The sequence below is a fragment of the Gopherus evgoodei genome, chromosome 12 (genome assembly GCF_007399415.2).
Source record: "Gopherus evgoodei ecotype Sinaloan lineage chromosome 12, rGopEvg1_v1.p, whole genome shotgun sequence".
NCBI lineage: Eukaryota > Metazoa > Chordata > Testudines > Testudinidae > Gopherus > Gopherus evgoodei.
Window position 1 is genome coordinate 21883155 of NC_044333.1, and position 27246 is coordinate 21910400.

Genomic DNA, 27246 nt, shown 5'->3' on the forward strand with positions numbered 1-27246 from the left:
ATAAATGTAGTGATTGAGAAAGATAATGCATAAAGACTGATAGCAGAGGCTCATTAAAATATCTACTTACAAACTGCAAGGTTCAGCCATCTTTACTCATGTTGACTCGAACCGTATTTGTTATGTGGACTTATTGAAACAAGTTAAGACTTCTTTTAAAGTACAGTACTCTTCAACAAGAGTAAAGGTGGCAGGATCTAGCCATGAGAGGGATACAGCATGGGGGCCATCAGTGCAGTTACTCTCATGTTGTCAATGAGCATTAGCCAGGTTATGCAGGACCCTCCTTTAGATGTGAAAATTTAGTTCTATCAAAATTCATTTCCTGATCTCTCAGTTGAGAGTAACAACAAGATTTCCTATCAGTGCCAGATGTAATAGCTTTTTGTTCATGTAGACACCTATCTACTATGAATTAGGCTTAGATCACTCTATCGGCTTATATACTGTCAGCTATCGAATAAATATCAGATGGTTAAAACATTTGATTACTACTGAGTTCTGCTTCATTTGAATCCGTGACCTATAGATGAAAAACAAACAAACATTTGAACACATATCCAGTCTATAATTCTACTTTGACTGCTGTATTGTGAGACATATTAGAAAAGAAATATTTTCAATAAAGTTTGATGATATACAGCATTCACACCCAATAGTTTTGTAAAGTATTAGAGGAATAGAATGGTATTAAATGTAGAATCCCTATCTTTTATTTAATTTATTCTAATATATGTTGCTAAAATGTAGATCATATGTTGTTTTAGATCACAATCATGGTTATAAAAATTGTGATAATCATAGCTGGATTATATCTGTGTCTTGTCATATAGATGAGAAAATATATTTCTATGCTATTTTTCCCTAAGGAGAAATTGCGGGATAAGGGGCATGAGTTGTGAATAACATTGCAACATTTACAGTATGCCATACTGCAAGTTAGACAGCCACAGGTGGCCCATGACAGCTGACTGGGCAAAGGGGCGCTTTGTAATGTACATGTTCCAGGTCGGGCTGCAGCCTGAGGTCTGGGACCCTCCCATCTTGCAGGACCTTGAGCAAGCTCCAGCCTGAGCCCAAATGTCTACACTGAAATTAAACAGCCCATTAGCCTGACCCCTACAAGCCAGAATCATCTGGTTTGGGCCAACCACGGGTTTCTAATTGCAGTATAGACATACCCTTAGGTTTCACACTAAGGCATGGGGTAGAAATTACCTTAGCAGGATGTATATTTACATTCTAACTTGAAAAAGTTTTGGCAAAAGAGTATCCAGATTGAAAGAAGTATATTAAAAATCAGTTAGTATCTAGAGTAGATAAGTAACGCTTCAGCATGACTAAAAAACAGTCAGTTGAAAAGTTTTATGTAACAGAGGAGGAAGCAGTTTATTGTTTCATGATCTAGTTCATCACCTAATGTAGCAGTACAGGCCACATCTTTGCTCTGTTTTATTTATGGTCCTGTCTATGGCACACATCAATGTAATATCTGAGTGCCTAAATCTTGCTCAGTAGCATCTTCCTATCATGGTTTAAAATAAACACACAACATTAGTCTCTTGGTCTCTTGGTTAAAGGCCTCTGGCTGCAAATTTATTAATAAAATTCATTATGATAGTAATATAAAATTATTAACTGTTACCCAGTGATAAGTCCCAGCAGTCCTACTTTAATTAAAGTATGCCAGCATGCCTATGGGTAGCTCCATCCCTAGTCATCCATAGATGCTCTACTGTGAACTACAGCTCTTTGTCCCACTGTGGCAAGGAGCCCTCATAATGTACCTGTGGCCAGTATAAGACTAGTACCAGTAACATTACTGACATCGGTTTAGTCTCCCGCTCCAAATGTGTATTCGTCCTTCATATTGCCTCAAACACTCAGTATGCTGGGATAGGCTGGCTAGTCGTAGGCAGTTTTCAGATATGTCACTTGCAAGCCAGTTTGTTAAACATCACGTTCAGCCTGGGTTGCCAGGCAATTGGAGAGGGCTCTCACTAGCACCCCCTTGAAAAGGCCTGGAAACGTACTCCCACAAAAGCAGTGGCTTGAGTTCTTGGGATTTAAATTAGTCTATTCACTGTGTGATGTTACTTCTTGTAGAGTGTCTTAATTTAGCATAGAGATGAACCAACATTAGAACCTTAAGCCCCTTTAAATTGAAGGGGTAAATTTGGATTTAGATCAATATTTCTGAAGCCATCCTTACAGTTTTGTTTCTAGGTCAGAACCAAAACCGGAAAAGGCTTGCTTTCTATTTTCAGTTCACAGGCAGTTTTGTGAGCACAGTCCAAGATGTTGAAAATTTCACAAGAATATGCCTGTCTCCTTATCGAGTCTATCCAAACTGTTTATCTAGCACCTTCTCACTGTGGTGCCAAGGAGTGATATACTATTGCTAATATTGCTGCTGTTGAAGATGTGGAAATCTTGCAAAGTAATCTGATCTGATGAAACTTCTGTCATTTGATGCTGAAATTCCACAAGATGAGTGTGTCAAATTTCAGTGCCATTAGACCCGAGCACTGCCTCTGAACCCTAGACCAAATCCTTGACATGCAACTTAACTAAATTGTGGCCATTTTGATAGGTGGAGGGGAGACAAATATAGTATTTTCAAGTCTGTATCTTTAAAGTCATGGTTATACTAGCAGGCTTATTTAACTTTCATCTCTCCCACTCTCCCCTTTGTATTTTTCCCCCTTCCCTCCCTCATACCATTGCTGGTACAAAGTGGTCTCCCCCGATGCAGTTGGGTCTCACCAGTCCTTTCACAGTTGCATTCCTCAGAGCAGAAGATTCAAGGCCTTCAAAATAATGTAGGGGGGAAGAGCTAGTGGGAAGAATTAACTGGACTCACTCTGTCTTCTCTTCTCACTAGCCATGTAATAGTGGGGACAGAGGTCTGTGGCAAGCAGACCCATGGGTTCAGACACAATTAAATGGAATCTACTGGAGGCCAGTTTGTGCCAAATATCTGTCCTATTTGTTTCATAATTTAATATTTGAAGTAAAGCCTGACACAACTCTTCCCAGAGCTTATCACCCATTCTTTCCTCACACCATTGGTTTCAAGTTGTTTTGGGGCTGTAGAGGTTGCCTATACCCCAGGATATGGATGTAAGTCTTGAAGCAGCAGGTGCTTGTCTTTTGACGTGCAAGAAAGGGTTCCTTAAGGCTACAGGTTCTAGTCTCTCACACCAAAGGATGGGTCTTTCCTGATTGCTATGTCCAAGAACTTCAGCAGCAAGCTCTGACCTTTACAGCCATGGCAGATGAGCTTGTGAGAAACTTTCAGGCAGGTTATCAATACTGCCTGAAACATCAGGCAACACTTGTATACTGGCAGTGAAGTAGGAGAGACTAAGCCCAGGGGAGAGCACACAGAAGGTAACTTTCAAATTCTAGCGTCTGTCTATATATGTAATTTAATTTTTCAAGATGATATTTTGCAAGCTTTAGTTCACGCTGTCAGCTGGACCCTTTTGAAAGCTAAAAAAACAATAAATGACTGAATTATTTATGAGACGAAGGTTGCGCCTGTGCATGCAGAGAAATGGTTTTTTATAAAACTTTTAGCACTGGAGTTTGAAGAAATGGTGGTGTCGTGAAAAGGCCCATGTGGTTAAGGGAGTTGGTGTTTGACCCTGTGCTACTAGTCCTGATTAACCCATAGCTAGTGTTTATTGTAGTTATTGAGAAGCTTGGATACCTAAAGCCTCTATTCGTTCTCCTGTACCCCCAATTAAATGACAACTAAATAGCATTTGACCAGGCTGTGCAGGTCTTAAGTGAATTTGAGCAGTAGTTACAAGTGAAGCAGCATCACCCTAGGGAATTTGAAGAGATCCCGTAGTAAACCTTGGGGCATGGAATCTGTGCAGCCTGTTGAAAGTGACAGAAGACTATCTTATCTAGTATTGAAGAAGACAATTGTTAACTTATCAACTCCAAGGAATTAGTGGGCTGGGGGGACTGACACTTCTTGTCATTGATGTGTTGCACCAAAGCTGTTTAGGGTAACAGAAATTCAAGGAATGCTGTAGTCCAAAAGAAGACAGCCAAGGCGGCAAGGAAACTTGAGGAAGAATTATTCAGAAACATCAGAGGTTTGATGGGCCTCTCTATCAAGTCCACAAATACACAAGAATAGTTGGAAATTTGTAGCTGGTGAGAACAGAGACAGGGTGAGTTCTATGGAAGTGAAGAAACTAATAACAGCCAGAGGGCCAGGGCACACCCTGGCTTTCGTATCTACAGATGGAGACCCAAAAGGCTGCAGGGCCACATTCCAGCCCAGCACATGTAAAATAAGGCTCAGGATTTAAATAGCTCTGTTTCAGCATACTGACATGCATGGCCAAAATCCAACTCTGACACATGCAGAATTAGTTTCAGGATTGTTCCAGCATACTGAAAGCCCATGCCTAAACCAATCAATGCCCCAAGCTCAGCTGAACCAGAGGATGGCCTGTTCAAAATAGTATTCGTACTACTAATTGACAACATATACCATGGAAGTTCAGATGATGTTCAGGTATTGTCATATCAAGGTGTTGTAAGATTACTATAGGTAGGCCAGCTAATGTGTCACCCTTTGTATTTCTATTATCCAGGTATAGCATGCTGCTATATTATTAGTGCATACTAAGACTACTATACAAAACTAGGCTAAAGGTTCAGCTACCAATGTACCTCCTGAGTTATATAGTTAATATAATAATGTAATAAGCCCATTTATATGGTATTAAGTTACAAGGTATCCTAGATCCAATATATCTATAAGATAATGTTAAAACAATGCAAAATACCACACCAGTAATCTTTAAAGGAACCTTGTCAAAATTCAGAGGTCCCAAATTTAATCATTTTGTTTCCTTTTTAATATATTTGACAATGTTCATGTAATTAACACATATGAGTCTTTAATTTTTATTTTCAAAAAGCCTTTTAAAAAATCAATTGACATCAGCATCTCAGGCTTATTCACCAGCAGCTCTTTAATAACGACCCAGTTTGTCTGCAAAATGGAGGACAAAAGTTGGAAGGAATCATGTTTTTGTCATATGCTATAATGGGTTATTTTAAATTGAAGAAAATGATTTCCAAAGCTAAGCATACTAGTTTGACCGTGGTCTTTTAATTCACAAACTGCGTTCAGATAACCTAGGAAAGTAAAAAGTAACAAAATTTAGACAGTTCACTATATGGTGTCTAAATATTGTACTACATGCCATAACCTTATCCACTGTTCAGGGACTACAGTAACACCTGTGCACAAAGAAGTGAGTTAAGAATGGAATGGCAATTTGTACTTGTAATCCTATTGCTTTGGTTAGGGGAAATTAAACTCATAGTAGTTTTTTTAGTACATTTTTGATTACATGTTTTTGTTTATATGATTTTGATTACATTTTTGTTTTTTTCCTAACTGAGTTTACAAAGAGGATTCTGTGACATTTTTAAAGCTTTAGCTGACATGTTATTTCGTTAAAATAATGTGTAAAAGTTTTGATTACTTCAGATATGTGAACTGCTGTGCTGGATGCCACTCTGTGATAAAATAATAGTGAAACTTCTATAGTAATACCTGAATCTCAGGGACCTATTGGCAACTCTATTGTTTTTTGAGCAAATTTGGCCATGTTCATGGATCTGACATGGAGACAGGAAAAATCAATAGTTTGAGCTTTTGGGTTTGTTTGAATCCAGAAATCGAAAATGAAAATCAAGCGATGCAAAGACACGTTAAATGCTACTATGGTTAATCAGGAAAAGATTTTCAAAGGCACAAAGCCTCTGAAAATCAGCAGGAGTTGGGCACCCTTTTATGCCTATGAAAATCTTCCCATCAGAGACTACAGTCATGGGCACAGTGTAGAACCTAGACAGAAAAAGAGAGGGACCAGAAAAGAGATTCACACAACCCCCTGCCACCTGAATCCATCATGTTTCTTATAATTTACTTACCACTGACTTGGGTTCTCTATTTCATCCAAATATCCACACCCTGAAGTCTGCATGCTGTGTCACACTGATGTGCATGTGCAGCTCAGTAACTAGACTGAGGTCATAATAAGCTCCATGACCCTTCCTCCTTTACCTTATTTCCAGAATACACAGGGATACTGTGGAAAGAAATGTGGAAGAAGCAAGGTGAGTACGGATCAGGGAAGGCAAGATATAAATAGAACTCCAGTTACTTGTTGTTTTAGTTGATTTGTTAGTAACCTCATTTTCTCCCTCATGAAACTGCCTCCACAGATCTTCACTTTTGGAGATTAGTCAGCAGTAGCAATCCATCCCAGGAGCAGGAAATATTATTTAATTAAAGAGGGACTGTAAGGTAGCTATCCCAAATTGGGTATCTGATCTAGTCTTGGCTTCAAGAGAGCAATGCTGGGTAAAGTGTTTATCAAACTCCATGTTGCAAATCTCAAAGATGGGAATATGATGCAGACAGGCTGTAGAAGCTGCTGTCACCCTAGTGGTATGTTTTTAAGGCCATTGGTAACTGAACACCTGCCTGAAAACAACACATTTAAAAACAGAAGATGGTCCATTTGGATTGCGTCTGTACTGAGTTAGATTCCCCATTAGAATTTTCTCCAAATGTAATAAACAATCTGGAGAGAGTGTGGAACGACCTTGTCCTATCCAGGCAATAACTGAGCTCCTCTTTCACATTCAGCTGGTAGATCAAAGCTGACACAGGTGAGTCAAGAATTTGGGTAAGAAAAGATAGACTGACTCCATGAAAATCAGAGACTGCTTTTGACAAGAACTTCAGGTGAAGATGATGCATATCCTACCCTTGATCAAAAATACATGCAGTGGGAATGGACTAGGAAGTCTTGGAGTTCACTTAGATGTTTTACAGAGGTAACAACCAAGGAGATAATTTTCAAAGTTTGCAAGGGTAAAGGACAATAGTGAAAATATCAAATGAAAAGTCCCAGAGAAGACTGAAAAAGCCAGATTTAAATCCCACACAGTGGTTGGACTTTGCACCAAAGAGTAAGAAATTGGTTCAGTGGTGGATGAGTAAAAATGGATGCTTTATGCACAGGGAGGTAATAAGGATAAATAGACACTTAGAAATGTACTTTCAAAGAAAGATAGAAAAAAGCCAGAGCCCATCACTGAAAGTAGATACAGTCACATGCGAGACAGCAAACAAAAATGAGGCCCAGAGCCTGACTGGAAACCTAAATGATAAAGCATCCACTTTTTAATGCATCCACTTTTCCTGTGGAAGACGTATAGGAGTCTAATGAGACTTCATGATTATTTGGCAAATCCAAGGATTTAGCATTTTGGGGGCCTATGATCCATGCTGACAAATTAAGCGAAGTGGGATTTGGATTAAAAAACAAAACAAAATGCAACTGAGAGAAAAGATCAGACAGAAACAGCATGTTTTGTCAGCCAAAACCTGGAGACTGGAGTACCAGAACTGAACTGCTCATGCAAGAGTTGGATGGATCAAGTGTGCTGACTTCTGTCTCACCTTTTGAAGGATTAGAAGAAGGTAGAATAAAAGGAGGGAATGCATACAACAAGTCTTGTCCCGTACTAGAGGAGAAGTCACCTGACGAAGCCCTTTGGTCTGTGTCTGGACAAGTACAGAAGTAATAGCACTGGGCAAAAGTAGGCTGGGTAGCACTCAGAAATTGATCTGGTTCCTTTGAATGAAATAGCCTGCCAAATAATTTTTCCCTGGTAGATCTGATATATAGATCTCAGAGGAATATGATGAATCACTTCCAGACAGCTGTAGGAGGAACAGATTCCTCCTTGGTATTGTAATCCAGGTGGTACAGTGCAGCAGATCTGTCTGTTAGCACTGGTACTCCCCAGCCCTTGGTGAGCAGAAGGAAAGTCGCTAGGCTTAGTTGTACATCACTCAGGCTTATGCTTGCTCCTCCCTGCTACTCTGTCCTCCTTTACCTACCTCCTTGAGGTAACCCCCTTAATTCCCATATGCTGTGTAAGTGTCGGCCTGACTCTCCATTGTTAACGTAGCACCATTGCTGCTGCCCCAGGCATACCCTTAATGTGGTTCTAAAGTAGCAGCAATGAAGATAAACTGGCACATGTCGTTTATAAAAATATCGTATGTGTATATAGCATCATGCTGCTGTGCTCCCAATAGCTAGAAGACTTAAACAAAAAAATTAAAAAGCCACATTTTGTCATCACACAGTTGGCTGGAACCCAAGCCATGCTTTGGAAGTTGAGCTACATATGGATCAGGGAAAGAAGATAGGGAAACAGTAGAAGCATGAAGGAGGTAGACTGAGAGGGAAGGGATAGGAGAGGAGAGGAAAGGGGAGCGAGCTGAAATCAGTGCCCATAATAAATGAAATGGATCTTCCAAAGACCCTTTTCTCTCCAAGAGTGTCAGTGTTGGCAGCTCAGGCCTTTAAGCAAAATAAGAAAACCCAATATTTTACACTCTTAGTCTGCCCATCCCCAACTTCTGTTGACTTCAGTGGTGGACTGTATGTAGAGATCTGCACAACTTACCCCTTATACTTACATATATTAACTTAGTTAAATATATAATTAATACTATTTTATATACTAGATCTCTAATGTGTTGTAAAAAGGTGTGGTTTGGCTGCTGGTAGTCATCTTTGAGAGATCATTTACATGTATTCAGAAACCTCCTCAGGAAACCTTTTCTGCTTCATTCAAATTGCAGTTTTTATGTAAGATCATTATTTGCAATAAATCATTAAGGGCCAGATCCAAATCCTATTGAAGTTAATGGACAATTTCCCCTCAACTTCAAAGAGAACTGGATGTAAGATAAGGATTTTTATAATCATCCGGGCCCTTATTTTCCAAAAGGATCATCTGCACACACTCCTCCTTTACACCAGTGGGACTTTGTATAGCAGATACCAGCATCTGCAAGATAGAGGGCCGTAGACTTGACTTGGCTGGGACTACTGCTGCATATGAAATTAAGCATGTATATGAGTGTTTGCAGGATTGGTGCTTTCACTGTAAGCTTCTTGGGGCAGGGACAGTATCAGTAATGAACAAAAACAAAATACTAAAAATGAACTATGCAATTGATCAATTAGATTAATGATCACTATGCATTTCATACAATATTTAGTTTTAAGTAAGTCTAAAATCATACATAACAATACTATGCTGTAATTGCTGATCATGTATCTCTTTGTTCCAGACACTTTTCTAAAAGAGTATGTATTATGTATGATGTGACCTTCAAATGTCATGAATGCATTTTACAATAAACTGTCAATATTTGTGGTTATAAGGTACTAGATGACTTTTACAATAATTGGAACAGCTATATTAAAAGCTTGGATCACTCAGCTGGTTAAAGAGAAAGACACAGGCCAATGTTCATCTGGGACTTTCCTTCTGCCAGCTATTAAATGAAAGATATTGCAAGGTGCTTAAGATGTCTTCTTTGTTTGAAAAAGAATATGGCAAAAAAAAGTCTCTGGGGAAAATGTTATCTCTAAATAATCATTTTTCCTTTCAATGTGCATAATTTTCAGGCTAAACTGAGCTCCATACGTTAATGACAAGTGACTAAGCTTATTTTTTTTAAACATTACAACTTAGTTTCTGTGTTGTTTTTTTTTTTACATAATTCTTCAAACAAATCAGACAGCCAAAAAGATGTATTTAAAAATACTTTTGAGCTGTTCAAATTATTTTTAAAGGTTTTAAAAGCTACAGACATTTTTTAAAAATAAAATACCTACAAAAAAATCTGTTAGGAATTTGTGACTTAAAGCAGAAAAAAACCTCTGTAGTTTTAAGTTGCTTATTTAAAAGTGTGGTTATGTGTAAATTACAAATAGGGTAAGAACTATAGTAACAATTGGGATATAAGTTGCTTTGCTTATCAAATATTTGCATTGCTGTGGAGTATTTATTTATACTGATGCTTAATGTAGGGCTTACAAAACCCTCCTCAGAAAGCATAATGTAGTGAAAAATACCATATTATATCAATGAATTGCATAAATGAAGTACTATGGTGTGATGTATTTTTGGACTATGGGCTATGAAAACAAAATTTTCAGCTACTCAGAATACTAGTAAACATGTCTGCTGCCTTCAGAGTCAGTAGTTGATGCTTTACCAGTTATTGACAAATTGCTTAGAACATTTCCGACTCCCTCATGCATGAGATAACATCTAGATAGCTTATTCCAGCCTGAGGTATTGGCTATGATAAGCTTATGATCACTTGAGGTATATTCTGACTCTTCCCTCTCATAAATAGGCCTTAACATTTTAGCTCACCGGTTTGAATTTTCAAAACTAGTGCATCTACTCGTGCACTCATTGCTAACGCATATACACTAGCTGTTAAGTGCCTTTCATTTGCCCACGCAAAGAACTAACAGGGAAGGCTGATGTCACAAATAGTATACTTTTTATTTACCAGCTGAAACTTTGGTATAGTCTTCATTCCTAATAACACAAACATAATTTGGCTGTTGCTTTCTCACTGGCCTCCTTTCCAGTTCTTCTCTAAAATAGCTCTCTGTTTAAACAAATTCTTTGCCAATCCATATTAATGCATAACAGTTTAAGATTACCAAATATAGTCATTATAAAATCTAAAATGCTTGATGTAACAATAGAGGCATCAAGTTGTCACTGACCTAATGTTACCAGAGACCAAAATACAGTTAGTTTTTCAGTAATATTAGAATCCTTCATTTTAAGCTATGAAGTTCACTAACAAAAAGTTCAAGCATTTGTGATGATTATAGGAGTTTAGTTTCAAAATATAAGTGCTGGTCCAGATTGTACTCTCAGTCACATTTGTGCAGCTTTATTGAAGTCAATTGGGTTGGACAGGTATAACTGAGGGCAGAACTGGGTCCACTGAACATAAAATGAAAAAAAAAAGTTTCCGCCCAAGTTTATATATTTTATAATATTGAAAATGATTTGAGCTAACTCCAAAGTATAGACAGAGAAGAAAAAAAAATGATGCATTCCCAGAAATTGAATATTCTGTGGTATTTGTCAGGGTAAGAAATGGTTAAAGTGCAGGCAGACCTGCAAGCCAAAACAATGATGGTAGGTTTTTACCATCTACTAAATTGTTGCTTCATCTCAGATTCGGAATATAGTATCTCCTGTTCAGAGAGCTGTGTGGATCAGACTGGGTAGTTTTATAGATATTTTAAAAATAACAGTGATCTTAACTCTTCATGTTGTACCATATTTCATTAACTTTTACAGGCAGTTCTAAAGAGAACTGCAAGTATTTTAAATTTCAGAAATATATGAAAACACGGGATTATGAGGAGTTTTAAAGATTGTTGACCATATTTTCCAAGGGACCTCCAATACAGTCTGGAAAATGTGTGAGTGCAAATGCATACTTGAGTGTGATTACCTATTTTGTGTGTGATTACCTTTCCCATGTGATTACCTATTTGTGGCTAATTTGGCTATCCTTTTGTCGCCAAGACTCCAACTGCCTTCAGTGGGAGTTTAGCCTGCAAAAAGACTGCAATTTAGCTCCTTTGTACATGAAAGTGCCTCTTTGTGTATGTGCAAGTACAGGGTTTCACACGGCAAACAAATACATTTGTAAGTTTTCCAGGGTACATTTGTACCTTTGACAATTTGGGTTCTAGGGTGGGTGAAGTAAATCCTACCTACCTAACTCATATATGTTTTTATTTTTAGAAAATTAGTGCATTCTTTCTAGTCATATTTATTGAAACACTACATAAAGTAGGCCACACAGCACTGATTTTGAGATCATGAGGAAAATGTACGCATTTTTTAAAGAAATCTTGTTTGAGTGATTGTTCATATGGATTCCACTTCTGGTGCACATGACCCCATGCATGTGAACGAGGTTTCTCTTTGGCCAGCAGTGTGCACTGGCACCTCCACCCTGGATGTCCTCACATCTTCCACACCCATGGACATAACAGGCAAAGTGGGTCCAACCATCCATAACTTCCTTCTTCCTGCCTGTGGCAGTTTGACAGAACTCCTACAGTGTCCTCCTGCTCCTCTGCACACTGTGCAATCATCTGCTAATGTAGACATAGCCTAATGACTTGTCTAAGGTCAGGCAGGAAATCTGATTGAACAAGAATCTGAACCTGGGTCTCCTCTGACCCAGTCTAGCATTATAATCACTGGACCATCCTTTGTCTCAGCTCATGCCTCTAGCTGAAATGCAGCTCGTAGCCCAGATTGGCTGGTCACTGAGTAATCACAGTACCACCTGAGACTGTGGTCCACACTTCCCTCAATACCAACTCCTCAGTACTGATGCTTCCAGTACCAGTCAGCTCTGTGGTTGCAGCTCTGAGATTGACCTCCATGGTGCCGATGTTTCCTGCACCAATTTTCCCAGTACGAAAAACGTTCAACATACAGTTGTAGTCAGCCCTGCTGTCCTCATCTGCTATTGTAAACTACTCTGCTAGAAGTGCTACTGCCTCAATACCACTTACTGATATTACCTTGGTACTGATGAGCTCTTCTGTTTAGGTTGCGGGTGTGGTTTGAGAGTGCCCTGGGACACTAGACAGGGAGTCCCCCCTTGGAAGAATTATATGCTTTTCTTCCTCCTCTTCCAAGAATAGCAGGGAGATGTCTCCCACCTCCCTCTCCCTCTTATGAGCTATATCAGTCTGGCACAGAATCTAGGAGTCACTGTTACAAACACAAATCTTAGGGATTTCATGGGGAACATTTACTTTGGATTCCATCCTGTTGGCCTCCAGCCCCTACGATGTTCAGTCTTGGTCATTTTGGGCTTCTTGTGGTAAGCAACCAGTTAGGATATCTTCCTGCTCTCTCCCCCACAAATCATCGTAGGTCTACTCAAGAGGTTCAGGGAGTACGGTGTCATAGTCTGCACCAGCAGGAGCATGACAGCAAGAAAGAAGATGGAAGATCAACTGATTCCAACAGCAATATATTCCCTCTCATCGAATGAGGGAAGCTTTCTTTCTATTGCCAGTCTGCTGGATAGTTCTAAAACTTTCCCAGACCTCTTACAGAGCATGGTCCCAGTGAAGGTAATGCAAGAAAAATCTCAAAAATTACTAGAGATTCTGTACTCCTCCATGCCTATCAGTGAGGAGTTGTTGGAACACCAGCATCCAGGATACCGCTGTTCAATAAAGCTGAGTCATTGTCAAGTTCCTTTTAAGGGATTTGAATATTTCTGCATCCACTCAGTCCCGGGCTCAAATGTGGCAATGGTGCAAAAAGGTCCAAAGATTGATATAAAGACTTGGTAGAAATATCTGCTACATTGCTAGCCTCTAGATGTGCATTATGAATGACCTGATGCTTCTGTCAAAAACAATTATCTGAACTGGGTCATATTGTCACAGTCCATAGAGAAGATTCCATGGGAGCATAGGGAAGAGCTAAAATCTCAAGTGTCTGAAGGACAAATAGAAAGCTGAATCTCTCTGCAGGCTGCTCTAGACACATCTGAGATGGCAGCATGTTCAATGGTCAGTTTCATTGTGATGCACAGGACTTCATGGCTTCATTCTTGTGGACTACTCAAGTTGTTCTGAATCATCATTGAGAGCATCCCATTGGAAGGTTGTGAGCTATTTAATACATGAACAGATGAAGCCCTGAATCCATGTAAAGGATTTGAGAGCTGCTCTTCACTCCTTGAGTGCATACACTCCAGCCACAAGGAGTAAGCAGGCCAAAACTGAAAGCCTCATCAGACAGAGGCCCTCTACCTCGTATTACTATAACACACACAGACCATTGAGAAAGAAACAGAACTGGACCCAGATCTTCTTGGACCAGTAGTTCCTGGAAAGTATAAACAAGGGACGTTCCATCCAATTCCAGTCCCTTCCTCCTCTCCCCACTCTCCTTCCCTGTCCTATTTTAGCAACTCCTCTCATAAGACACTGTTAAAACAGGAGGTAGATTCCCTTCTGCAGCTCAGAGCAATGGAAGAGATGCCCCTAGAATTCAGAGGCATGGGAATCTACTCCCATTATTTTTTTAATCCCAAAGAAAAAGGAGGGCTGGCATCTGATTCTAGAGATGCTTCAACAGATTCATCCATCATTGCAAGTTCAGGATGGTAGCCCTGGTCTCAGTTATGCCCTTATTAGATCCTCAAGATTGATTCAGTGGTCTCTGCCTTCAGGACGTTATTCCCATCTGTCCATAGATCCAGCACACAGAAAATACCTCAGATTCATAGTAGGGGACTCTTACTACCAATGTAGGTTCCTGCCTTTGGGTCTCTCCATGGCACCAAAAATATTAACTCATTGCCTACTGGTCATCACAACCCACGTAAGAAGATATGGCATTCATGTATATCTATACCCGGATAACTGCTGATCTGGGGAAAATCTTCCCAGCAGGTGATCAGGTTGATTCTCATGATATTACGGCTCTTTACCACAGTGGAGCTCAAGATCAATAGAGAAAAAGCCACACTTTTGCTAACCCAAAGTATAGAATTCATACATGCTTTTACCCAGTGCTATTCGATAGTGAGGCTTCAAGATCAGATGCTTGCTTTGGTAGAGCTGCCCTACAATCCTTGTTTAAGTAGGACTCCTAGCACCTACTGTCCAACTATGAGGTGATTATTAGTGGATGTGGAGTCCATCTGGACAGTCACTCAAAGAAGAAAGAATGGTTACTTACTCTGCAGTAACTGTTTTTTGAGACATGTTGTCCACATGGATTTCATAGCCCACCCTTCTTCCTCACGTCTATGGAGTCCTATAGCTGCAAGATTCTGAACTAGTGAAGGAACTGAGGGAAGGCTGGGTCCTGTCTGTCCTTTATGTCCTTGAGTGGAAAATATGCATGGCTCCAATGGACAGTTGTAGCCAAAAAAATCAGATCTCATGTGCATTGGGCACATGCACACTAGAAATGGAATCCATGTGGACACCACATCATGAAGAACCACAGTTATTGTAAGTACCATTCTTTTTCCTCTTTTTTTTTTCTTTTGGTCCTTGGAATTGATCAGCTGAGAGACATTTTCCCCCCCTTCAAATCCTAATTAAATCACAAGTGGAATAGATTTGGTAGGACTAATCCTAGTTCCTATATGTCCATAGTTAAACCTTCCCACAGATTGCTGGCAGAGCTCAGTACAGCCAGCAAGTTTCCCACCAGTGAAATAGTTTGGAGATGGATGGGGGCACGTTGCCAGTCAGTGTTGCAGAGCCATGTGGAGAAGCTTTACCTGTGCCTATATCCATTATTGTTAGCTTAGTTTTACTGCTGCTAGCCCCCCTCATATTTATAACTGTAGTTCTCTTATCTTACAGATCATACATGTAAGCTAATTTTTTCTTAAGCCTCTATCAGTTGTTTTAAGCCAATGAATGTAACTTATCAGATATCAAGTCAAATGGAACTTAAGGACGTGCTTTTAAATAGCATCTGTATAAGTGATTTGATGAATGGGAATGGTTTGCTGACTCATGTCCTAGTGAGAGGAGAGATGTGAGGTAGGGTCTGAGAGGGACAGACAATAACCATGAACATACATTTTTACTGACTGAAGTAAAAAGAGTTAGATGTAATTCAGGTAGCAGTGGCCTCCAGCACTTTGGTGGGCTCTGTAAGCAGAGAACAAAGAATGGCCATACTGGGTCAGACCAAAGATCCATCTAGCCCAGTATCCTGTCTTCCGACAGTGGCCAATGCCAGGTGCCCCAGAGGGAGTGAACCTAACAGGTAATGATCAAGTGATCTCTCTCCTGCCATCCATCTCCACCATCTGACAAACAGAGGCTAGCAACACCATTCCTTACCCATCCTGGCTAATAGCCATTAATGGACTTAACCTCTACGAATTTATCTAGTTCTCTGTTTAAACCCTGTTATAGTTCTAGCCTTCACAACCTCCTCAGGCAAGGAGTGAAGAAGAACTTCCTTTTATTTGTTTTAAACCTGCTGCCCATTAATTTCATTTGGTGGCCCCTAGTTCTTATATTATGGGAACAAGTAAATAATTTTCCTTATTCACTTTCTCCACACCATTCATGATTTGATATACCTCTATCAGAATTCAAAAGAGAAACCCTCAATACAGCTTTAAAGTCTTAGGAATGTGTTCACTGTGGGAAGAAAATGTTCTTATAGGTAAGGCCCTGTTGGAGTAAAGCCTTTAGCGCTATCTACTGTATGTCTACTTCAATTAAAGGAAACTCTTCAGACCACCCACATCTTTCTCTGCTTCATTGTTGTTTTCAGTTTGCTTTTTCAGAGGGATTAGTGCTAGAATAAACTCCATAGCCTCACAGCCTCAAAAAATTCAGTTCTGTGTAAAGTGAAAATTAGACTCTTAAATCTGCAAAGTGAGCTGTTTATCTTACAAATTTATTATTTTTTATTGGGCCACACATATTCTAGATAGAAAGATAAAAGGGAAATGGATAACAGACCATCATTTATGGTGACATATAGCAAAACATAACTAGTACTCTTATTCTGTAAATTCATCCTGAGTGGCTTGTTAACTTTATCTATATATTTATCTATAGTGTTCACATAGTGTTTATTGATCAATTGAGAGTTTTTCTTTTCATTGTCATCATACATGCAGTATTTTGCACTTCACAATCTCAGAAATTCTTTTCTCTAAAGTAGTTTTGGACCTTATCATATAAAACTCTTTTGTAGAACACTCTGTACAAACAAACAGTGGAAAATCAGAATTCCTTGGGCAATTCGGAAATATTGGTTTGCACCTATCTATGTGTGCCTTGATCTTGAAAGACAGCATATACTCTGAATTATGTTACATTTAAATACTTGTGAATAATTCAAAATGACAGTTACTGGCCTTCTACTTAAATGTTTCAAGTAGAACTAAAAACTTTCAGAGAATATAGTCAGGCAGGTATTTGTTTTAGAAAGCTATCCTTTTTCACCTTTTAAAAAGTGACCATTACAAGGCAGAGTGCAAGTATATAGCAAAGCATATTCCTGGTGTCTTTTTTTACAGATATTTCAACCATAGACATATTTGCATTTCCATAAAGAAACTATTCTTCTATTTAATATGGTACAGAGGAAAGCTGGCTGGGAGTTTAGAACTTTAGATTTCTATCTAATTATTAGATTTGTATATTGTTTGCAGCTTTCTTAGGTAAGAGCATTTTGTGGTTGCAATTAAAAATATGACTTTTAAGCTTTTCTGGATTCACAAGTTCCCACATAGCTCTAGGTTTTCTGTCAGTCTCACTTGTGTTTTCATCACTCCCCAACCTTCATCAAAATAGTGACAGTGTCCATTACATGGTATTTGCTTAAAATTTCTAATGGTACCTTGTTCAGTAATGCAGTATTGGAGTCTGTGCTACTGAATGAATGTTTTTCTTAAGCCAAGTGTTAAATACTTTTTGTTATGTCCTATCATTTCTGAATAAAAGACAACTCTGTGTAAATTGCGTTCCACCTTCTGATAGCTTTGGTTATATAGCAAAAAACTGAGGATGGAACAAATTTAATCAATACTTTATGGGGAAAATTATCAAGGCTGTGCACAAAGATTTAACTATATGTTTCCTGTTAATATTAATGGGAGTTGAACAGCTTAACCTCTGCACACAACTTTCAAAATGTACCTCTGTGTAGTCTGCCCCTGTAGTGTAACAATATTGTAATTCCATTTCAGAATTTCTACATTTGTCATCCTACTTTCTCTGCTTTTGTACTGATGCATGTATGTCACATATTACGCGGGAAATCTTCATCAATACAAAGTGAAATTTGAGATATAAGATTGGTTTTAATAATCACCTTTTTAAAATACCCTACCTTTTTTGTAATTTTCATGTCAGTCTTATGCCTAAACTGTAACTCACTTTGTTCATATCCTGCTTGAAGCATATTCTCGATAGCCATATTGTTCAAAATGCATGAGAAGATAACATCTTTTTTTAATTAGAAGATCTAAGTGGTATCATATTAGACACAGCAGCTATTGCAGTAAGATGTACAGTGAGCGTGCCCCCATATGTGAAAATGTAGAGGAGAGCAGAAGAGAAAGTTCCCCTCACCTGGCCTGCTTTTTCATTGGCTTTCCCTGACATTAAGCCAGTCAGTATGCCTTGTGCAGCCTAAAGCCAATGATGGAATACTGTGTTAGAAAAGTGGCATTATCTGTTCCAATTCGTACGCAGAAAGGGAGGCAGTGTCACTTCTTCAATTTTCTCCAATATCTTCACAACTGTATTGTTGTTGTTGTTTTTTAATTTTAACATAATTAATTAAAACTTTTTCATATTAAAATGCTCAACTTTTCAATAATAATTATAAATTAACCATATTTAACAAAACTTTTTGAAACTTTTTGGGAAAAAAATAATAGGAACTAAGCAGAAGAAGAAATCAAACCAGCTGCTGACACAGCTGTTTCATTTCTTGTATAATTCAGTTCAATATAAAGGTACCATATGCTGTTTAAAGTGATGTTAGGAAAGATGAAATAATTTAAGAGAATAACAAGAAAATACATGAATTGTCAGCGTTCTGTCAGATTTAAAGAATGAAATAGACAGGTGTAGTATTGACATATTTAACTTTGTGTTGTGTTAGCAGTTTCAGCGAGAACAACTTCTGACATGTGCTGAAGTGATGTGAGAACATTTCTGTGTTTCAGACATCGGAGAAGAAGCTGGGAGATCTGTAGGAATCCAGCAGCCGGCTTTACTGAGAGACAGGAGCCTTGGTTCTGCCATGAAAGACTGTCCATATTGTGGAAAAACATTCAGAACGTCACACCACTTAAAAGTACATTTGAGAATACATACAGGTGAGAGGTGCAGGAAAGTGTGGGTGTTCTATGCCATAAGGTAATAGGCTGGGATTGTCAAGATGTTGCAATACATGTATGGATGGGAGTTGTAATTTCCAGTGTAGACTGGTACTCAGAGTCCGTTGAGAAAGATATATGGCAACATTTCTAAATAAAAAATACAGGAATGGTTAGATGGAGGAAAAGGCCACTTTAACAGAATCATCCTTTTCCAGTTGTGGTTGTCTCAGGGCTTGTCTGCACAGTGTTTGAGTCTGTACTAGAGGGGAGTAAGTTCTGGTGTGCACTAGCATGTTGTGCACCACCCTGCTGATGTGTAGGGAAAGTTCCCTGGTGCATATCAATGGGGTACCGTTTCAATTGGAACAGCACTAATACACACTAAGGAACTTTTAGTGTGCTTCCGCAGGGTCTATAAAGGTCAGTTAGTGTGTAACACACTATTGCATACTAGATTGTATATCCCTCTGGTGCACACTAATGCACTGTGTAGGCACACCCTCAGAGTCACCTGCCTTCTTCACTGTTTCCTTCTGTTACCCTGGTTCTTCTGCATAAGCCTGTTTCAGATTTAGTGATGTTAACTGCTTTGATGGCCTCCCTTAGCATATATTTAGGGATTCTTTATGGTTTTGCTCTGTTATTATTTTTGTTCAATTTATTCTTAACATACTCATTTTAACCTCTTCCTGCGTACATGAACACTTTAGCTTCTTCAGTTTTATCAAATATGGGTATAGCTTGTCATTTTAATGTTAGAATCTTGTCAAAGTCCTTTCCATGTGTCAGAGGCTGGGATTCAGAGCCCTAGCTCCAGCCTGAGTGGGAACATCTACATTCCCATTTTTAGTTCTGTAGCACGAGCACAAGTCCGTAGATCTGGGCTCTGAGACTTACCACCATGGTGGTGATGGTGGTGGCGGGGGTAGTGAGAGCCCCACAAACCCAAATCTGTAGATTAGGCTCTGAGGTTTTATTTCCGTGTGGACGTACCCTATGATACTTTTTTCCGTGTGCCTGTATGGGGTAGTATATTCTGAATTCTTCAGGCCTACAGTAACTCTGGGAGGCTATGCAAGGTGGATAAAGGAGGATTGAGCCCTCCCAAAAGGTAAGTATATTTGTCAAATGACATGGATGGCAGGGACTCGTTTCTCTCACCTCCTCTGGAAGCCATGCCTGGGGGGTTGTCGCAGGGCTTTTGTGGATAGTAACTGCTTAGGACTGTGTGGGCTGCATGTGGATAGGTTCAAAGTTGAGAATGGCATGGGTGGTCAAGAGCTCATATATTAATTACCCACATACAGTCACTTCTGCCACTCACTGGCAGGTATGGTTCTTTCCTTCCTATTCAGCAGGATAGCCTGTTGGGTAATTTGAGTGGCTCAAATGGGTGGTCATCCAGGATTTTCGCTGCCAGTAACATCCCAATTGTTTTAGGAAGTATGGAGCCAACGGTGTATACACTTCTACAGTTCATAGGCACAATGAACAGAATTGGGAAATACTTTCCAGCTGTATCTCTTGAGTTTATCTTTGCCATTTTTTCATTCTACAAGGCATGCTTTTTCATATGCAAATACTATTTGTGTACCCAAATCAATGATTTAGGTGTCTAACCTGTTTGCATGCAAACATGTAATTCTGGAGTGCACAAAATTGACACTACATTATTGGGTATGCAAATGGACAGGCTGCTTTTGAAAATATGACTGGAAGGGCTGAAAATCAGCAAAAATAGGAAATTGAAAGGAACAGATGGAGCTTATGTCTTATCTCTTCTCCTTGTGTCTTTGAATTGTGGTACAATGGTTGACTATATAGAGGCTGCTTTTAAGGTCACTTTGAAAATTTGGCTTTAACATTGTTTAAGTCATATAGAAAGTAAACACTTTAGGATTGTCTCTTTACTATGTGTTTGGAGTTTGTATTGTTCCTAACACAATAGAACACTGATCCCTTTATTCACTATTATATAAAAGTAAATAAATAGTAATTACATTATTTTAAAGAAGTCTTGTAAGCATGTTTTGAACTATTTTAACCCATTTCTAATGGAAGATTTATAGAAAAAATATTTTAAAATAACCTGAGCGCAGTCCTCTTTCCTTCCTCTATCAACACCTTATTAAAATTAAGTGGTCATTCTGTTTTGTTGTTTTAAAGATGACATTGATTATGCATTCAGTATTTGTGGCTCAGAATTCATGGACAATAAGTGAATTACAATGGAATAGTCCATAAAATTTGTGCTTTAAAATTTACTAACAAAATCAAAACAAAAAGATAAACCTTTATATAAATAAAGAAAAGAAAATGATTTGGGGAAACATCATCATATAGACCATGCAAACAATGTTTGCAATGTATTTTAAAAAGCATAATAATTTTAAAATAGATAAAGATCAATTTCTATTGAACTAAGAACAAAGTATTTCTAAAATTATGAGAAGAGTATGTTTAAATGAAAGTGTATATTACATATTGTAAATAGTCATAATAAACATTATAAAATCGCAAATTACAAGAGTTATTAAATTAAAACTAAGTTATGCAGTAAATGGAAATGATGTAATAGATACCAATTATTAAGCAGATATTATATTGGTGGTTTTATACTTGTCTGTGACTGTATTTTGTCAGTTTCCTGCATTTTATATCACACTATGTCTTCATTATATGTCAAGATCATATAACTGACTGATAAAAAAAAAAAGCACTTCACTGTATTTCTCCACTACATTAACTCAATTACTGCTCTTCTTCTCATGGCACCTGCTTGTTAGAGATGAGCTTAGCCAGTTTAGAAACAGTTAGGTTCCTTCCAGTGTGTGGGTGCTTGGAGGAGCACAAGTAGAATGGCTTAGTGCCCCAGCCAACAACAACTAACAGTATGACAACACTGCATTGTAAACCCAGGCTCGGGCTCGGGCTTAGGCTCAAGCATAACTCCCCTTCTGTCTACACACAAATCAGTCTGATCCAGGCCTGTGCCCAAGCCCCAGGAACCTGCAGGAGCAGAGTGTTCGAGCCTGGGTCCTGCAGGGTTTGGGGCCAAAACCCCATTAGTTTGTAATGTGGACATAGCTTGGGCCCAGACCCACTGGCCTCAGGCCTTGAGTGTCTGCTAGGTGATGTCCTGCAATCCCATAGGTCAGTGCACTTTGTCCTCTCTGTCCCAAGAGTAGCTAGTCAACAACCAGGAAACGGAAGCAATATCCCCTTTGTCAAGTACATAGCTCAGCATTTAAGCCTAGCATTTTATTCTGACTGCTGCGCTGCAAACACATTGAACCGTCTCCTGTGTTTGCAATGAATACCAACCAGAAGAAGTTCTTTGCCAATTGTGCTGCTTCCTGGCCAGATTTTGTTGAATTTCTGATGCAAGGCAAGCAAAAAGTTCGATGACCGTGCATGCCTGGAAATAGTGAAGAAGATGGCAGCACTGGAAATTCACTGGACCGGTGACCAATGCTGGGAGAGGACTAAGCAGTTCAAAACCAACTATCAGAAAGCCAGGGATGAAAACCACACCTTTGGGAACTTGCTGTTATCCCACCTCTTTTACAAGGAGTTTGACCAAGTGCTGGGTAATGCACTGAACACTGAGCCACTAGACTTCACAGCTGCCTGGTCAGCCAAGATGGTGACTGTCTCACCTCTGAATCTAGAATAGTACTGGAGGGGATACGGCGGGTTCTGGAAGAGGTTACCAAAGTCATTCTGGTACTGAGACCAGTCCTTGAGGAGGCTTTGCTGCTGGAGAAGCTGCAGAAAATCCTGGGTCCCTACTTGGAGGAGCTTTCAGTGCCTCCTCTCCTATCCCCAGATTAGCAGTCCACCATGGAACCTGAACAGAAACTGAAGAAGCAGAAGTCACCCTTCAGCCTGGTAAGTTTCTGGCTCCATTTTTGTTTTTATGAATATAGTATGGGAGGGATTTCCAGTTTATGAACCAATGCAAAAGTTATTACCAGCCATGGATAGCAGCATGTATTTGCTAATGGCAGATTGTACGCCAACAGTTTAGCATCCCTCCCATCTGTCCCCAACACCACCACCTCATGGAATTCAGAATGGAGAATGGGAAGTGTGAACAGTGAAACAAGCATTTAAAAAGTTTTAATAGAAATTTGCACATTCTTGCTACAACATGCCAGGGTATGAAAAATGTGAACTTTATATTGGTTTCCCTATTACTACGCCACTCCATATCAGCCTAAAGGTTTAACAAGCCATCTGTAATCAATGACCTTAAGGGAGGAGGGTGAAATTTACATGTATATTAACAAGTGTAGTCCATTAAACTAATATAGTCCCTATAGCCGACAGGTGACTAAATCATTTGTCCAAAATACAGGTGGGGGGTTGTATGCACTCTAGAAAGGTGCCGAGAGGTAATGGAGTTCTTGGCAAGTCCATATTAGTGTATGTGTTTGCATGCAGTCATAACTGGCTGTATTGGAAGCTGTGGGGAGGCAGTAATCCATGCAGATGCAACACTGACAGACCCCGCTCGTCGGTGGGTGGGATTGAACCTGGGATCTTTAGAGATCAGTGCATGAGCCTCTACTACGTGAGCTAAAAGCCAGCTGACTCTTAACTAAGGTTGTAGTGTAAACCCCATCTCTCTCTTTATGTGGTCTCAATGCCAATAGATGGGACAGAACCCCAAACCCAGAAGGTGTGTGGGTTGCACAGACACCAACAGAGCATCTTGTTGATTGCCTCATGATTTTTGACCCAATCCCAGGTGCTGATAGCTGCAAACTTTCCCCATAGCAAGAACTCCAGATAGGCAGTCACATTCTGGGAAAGGGCATATTTTGGGGTGCCACATGGGGAGCTGATCAGCCCATTCCACTCATAGATGTGCTCTTCAGTCACCATAAGTTTGAAAACTTATGTGGCATACATGACTGTCGTGCCATCAGCAGCTTGGAATAAAATATCCCTTTGCCATTCTGGAACCACAAGAATTGTGATATCCTCCAAAATATGGAATGTCTGAAATGATAGAGAGGGATTGTGTAGTACACCATGATCCACCTGCTCCTCCAGTGCCTAAAGTGTTCTGCAATTTTTAAAGTAAACCAGTTGTGATTTTTAACTTACTATTCCCTGTGCCCTCTTTTAATTGTTGTTAACCTGATTGTGTCCACAGAGCTTCTGATGTATATGGGGTCTCACAAAGTATCATTTTTTGGCTGTCAAATTCCACAAGGATTTTTCCTGTTCTTATGCCCTGAGTCATCTGTGAATTACTGAGACAATAATGTACTCTTTTATATCTGCTTGCAGGTCCCTCAACCGGCCATTGTATCTCAGCACTCAGACACATTCTAGCGGAAGCCTGGATCTCCGTACCATCATGGATTGGTCAAACACAGGAAGATTTTCTGTGATGAGCTTATGTTTGACATTCTGGACAGGGTCAACAAGCAAGTGCAATACAACAGAGAGAAGGATTCATGGCAAATAGAAAGGCAAAATGAAAAGAACATGCAGGCTACAAAGCAGGAAGGGAGAATTGCTGCCATGTGCTCAGACCCAGGAACACTTTGGACGATTCCATGGTTGGGTGGCCCATGCAACCAGACCTTAACAGCAGCTGGACAGGGCGAATCTACCCCCTGCAGTCCTCTACCCCAATTGAGGGCCCCCTTCTCCCAGCATAACTCTGTCCCCATGCTGACCCTCTCTCCCTTGCAGGCCTCCACACCCGTGCAGTGATGTCAAGTTAATGCTAAATGTACAAGAAAGGGAAAGGAGAACATGCCAGAGGACACACATTTAAGGGATTGTTTTGATGGCACTGGTTCAGTGTTTGCACTTTGCACTGTTTGGTTAATGCACTTTGATTTATTACTGGTTTTGCTGTGGGTTTATTACTGAGTTTTGATGTTCTAATAGCAGCTGGGCTGCCTGCAATGCTATTATATATATATATTTTAATACATCCATGTTCACAAATAAAGGTTTTTATTTAATTAAGAAAGTTTATAGCCTTCACTACATCATACAATGTGCATTCGAATAATAAAGATGAACACTCAGTAAGTGACAACAGAGAACTTGCATCCAGACACAATTTCTGAGTACATCTACGTACACCGATCCATACTGTAAATGCACAGCCCCCCTTTCACAGCCATTTCATCCATAAGAAAATTTCATATCAATGCCCACATTCACTGCATACAGTGACAGTACTCTCCTCTTTATTGTGTGATATGACAGTACTTCAGTACCATGATGTGTGTACTGAAAGCATTGCTGTAGAAAAACATTTCTAAGATAACTATCCCCTATCTTCCATTGCCTGTGCAAGTCCATAATATTGGAGTGCAGAGCACCCCTGATTTTTGTTGCTAGGGTGAATCCTGTTCAAGATTCACTTTCTGGCTGAGTTACTGAGTTCAGCAATCTCTTACTCTCATAGAGTCACTCAGGGGCAAATGGCTCAATTTTGGCTTCACAAAGATCATGAAGACCGCAGCCAGTCACACTGCTGCAGACAGCACTGATGACACAGACATCCAAGTGTCTGTAAACAGCACCAGCAGGATTTCAGTCTGTCAAACGCACAGTCAGCCGCCATTCTGTACCTGCTGAGTGTGTAACTGAACCGTCTTTTGCCAGACCCTCTGAAATCAAGATATGGTTTCATAAGCCAAGGCAAAAGGGGTTACACAGAGTCCCCCAGGATAACAATGTCTATAACAATGTCATGTGGTGGGAATAGTGTCCCAGCCTGTCCATGAATGTAGATTCCTGACTGTCAGAAAACCCTGGCATCATGAACATTTCCAGTGCAGCTCACATTGGCATCCATAAATCAGCCTCTTTGGTCTACAAGAGTTCTGCATAATAATGAATTAGTACCTTTTGTGGTTTATGTACTCATATGCTCCTTAAGGAAGGCAAACTTGAATCCCATCAAGGGCCTTGGCACAGTTTGGAAACCCCATTTTCTCAAACCGAGCAGTTACTTCATGGCTATTGTTTATGCCCATTGCCTTTGAGTAAATCACACTCCCAAATGCCTCAGAAGCCTCTGCCACCACTTTACTCACAGTTGACTTTCTAGCACCAAATTGGTTAGCGATGGATCAGTCACAGAATGAGGTAGCCAGCTTCCAGATAGTTATAGCAACCTGCTTCTGGACTTTGCTAGCCACCCTCATGCCACAGAGACTGTTGTGTCGTGATGCTAGAGGGTTGGGACAAGGTGCTCATAAAGCCATATAAGGTAATTGATTTATTGGGGAAAAAAGTACAAGGCTTCACTGGGCAGGCTAAGTTGAGTCCCAACATCTTAATGCAGAGATTAGTTCTTCTCTGGCTGACTGAACGATATTCAGTCAGGAAGGAATTGTAAAGGGAGCATGTCATATCGATATTTGGCTGCCTCGTGAGAGGAAGAAAAAGCCCCTCCCACCAAAGCAACTGTTGAAAGTGGCAGTGCTTTAGAGTAACTCCCGCGATGATGGAGGAAGGAGCCTTAATGCAGAGATAGTTCCTTTAGATCTGAAGATCAGTGTTGTGGGTCAGAAGGGGTGTGTGTGTGCAGATTGGCCCCCCTGTAACATTCCGAGGCTACTTCTTTATGTTAGCCTGTCCAATTGGGGAGAGGGCCCTTAGCTTCTAGCTTCCACAGAACTATTCATTTTAGTGCAGTAGAGAGGACTTTACTACATGCTTGATCCCTGCAGCCAGATCAGCTGTGGTATGGCTGGACAGACAATCCCAAGAACAGGGAGTTGTTCCCTAAGGAAGTGGAGAGCTCATTTGCTTCTCTTCTACCCTCACAGCTTCTTGCTGAAGAGGGTTTTGTTGGTTTGGGGTTAATGCTTTCCATACCAGCCTGACCTTTCTGTTAGATAGGTCATCCTTGTTGTAGAACATCTACCTTCTGAGCTTGATGAGTCAGAAGTCTGTGGATATTTTGTGTTTGGTAAGAGTATCGCCATGGTCAGATGTGACTCTCAGAAACATATTGTTTATAAAAACTAAGTGGTATAAGAATGGAATCACACCGCTGTATACACATTGCAACTAATTCTGATCTTCATTTGTACCAGTGGAAATCAGGAGTGACTCCATTAAGTCAAAGAAATTAAAGATTGTAAATAAGAATTTGAATGTGTGTGTCTAAAATTATGCCATGCTAGTAATAACTGATATTAAGCATATTAATAAATGAATTATCTAAATCCTACTGTTTCCTTAAATCATAGTAAAAACAAGAACATTCTTTAATATAGTCATATGATATCATTCTATCCAGTCTACATCTGAATATCCCCAAAATACCTTACAAAAACCAAATAAAATGCAGATAAAATATGCAAGTGCAAACTGGGTTATTACTGATAAAATACAGTGTGTATGAGTGGAGAGTTTGACATGCTGGGTAT

The 27246-nt window shown here is 39.7% G+C and overlaps 1 protein-coding gene across 4 annotated transcripts in view; it reads left to right on the top strand.

The window, feature by feature from the left end:
- ZNF536 (zinc finger protein 536) overlaps positions 1–27246 on the top strand; it is a 422921-nt gene that overhangs the window by 232793 nt on the left and 162882 nt on the right. For all 4 annotated transcript variants that reach the window (XM_030581943.1, XM_030581945.1, XM_030581946.1 and 1 more), the window contains one exon: positions 18671–18823. In XM_030581943.1, the coding sequence (XP_030437803.1) occupies positions 18671–18823 (153 nt within the window). The remainder of the gene's footprint in view (positions 1–18670; positions 18824–27246) is intronic.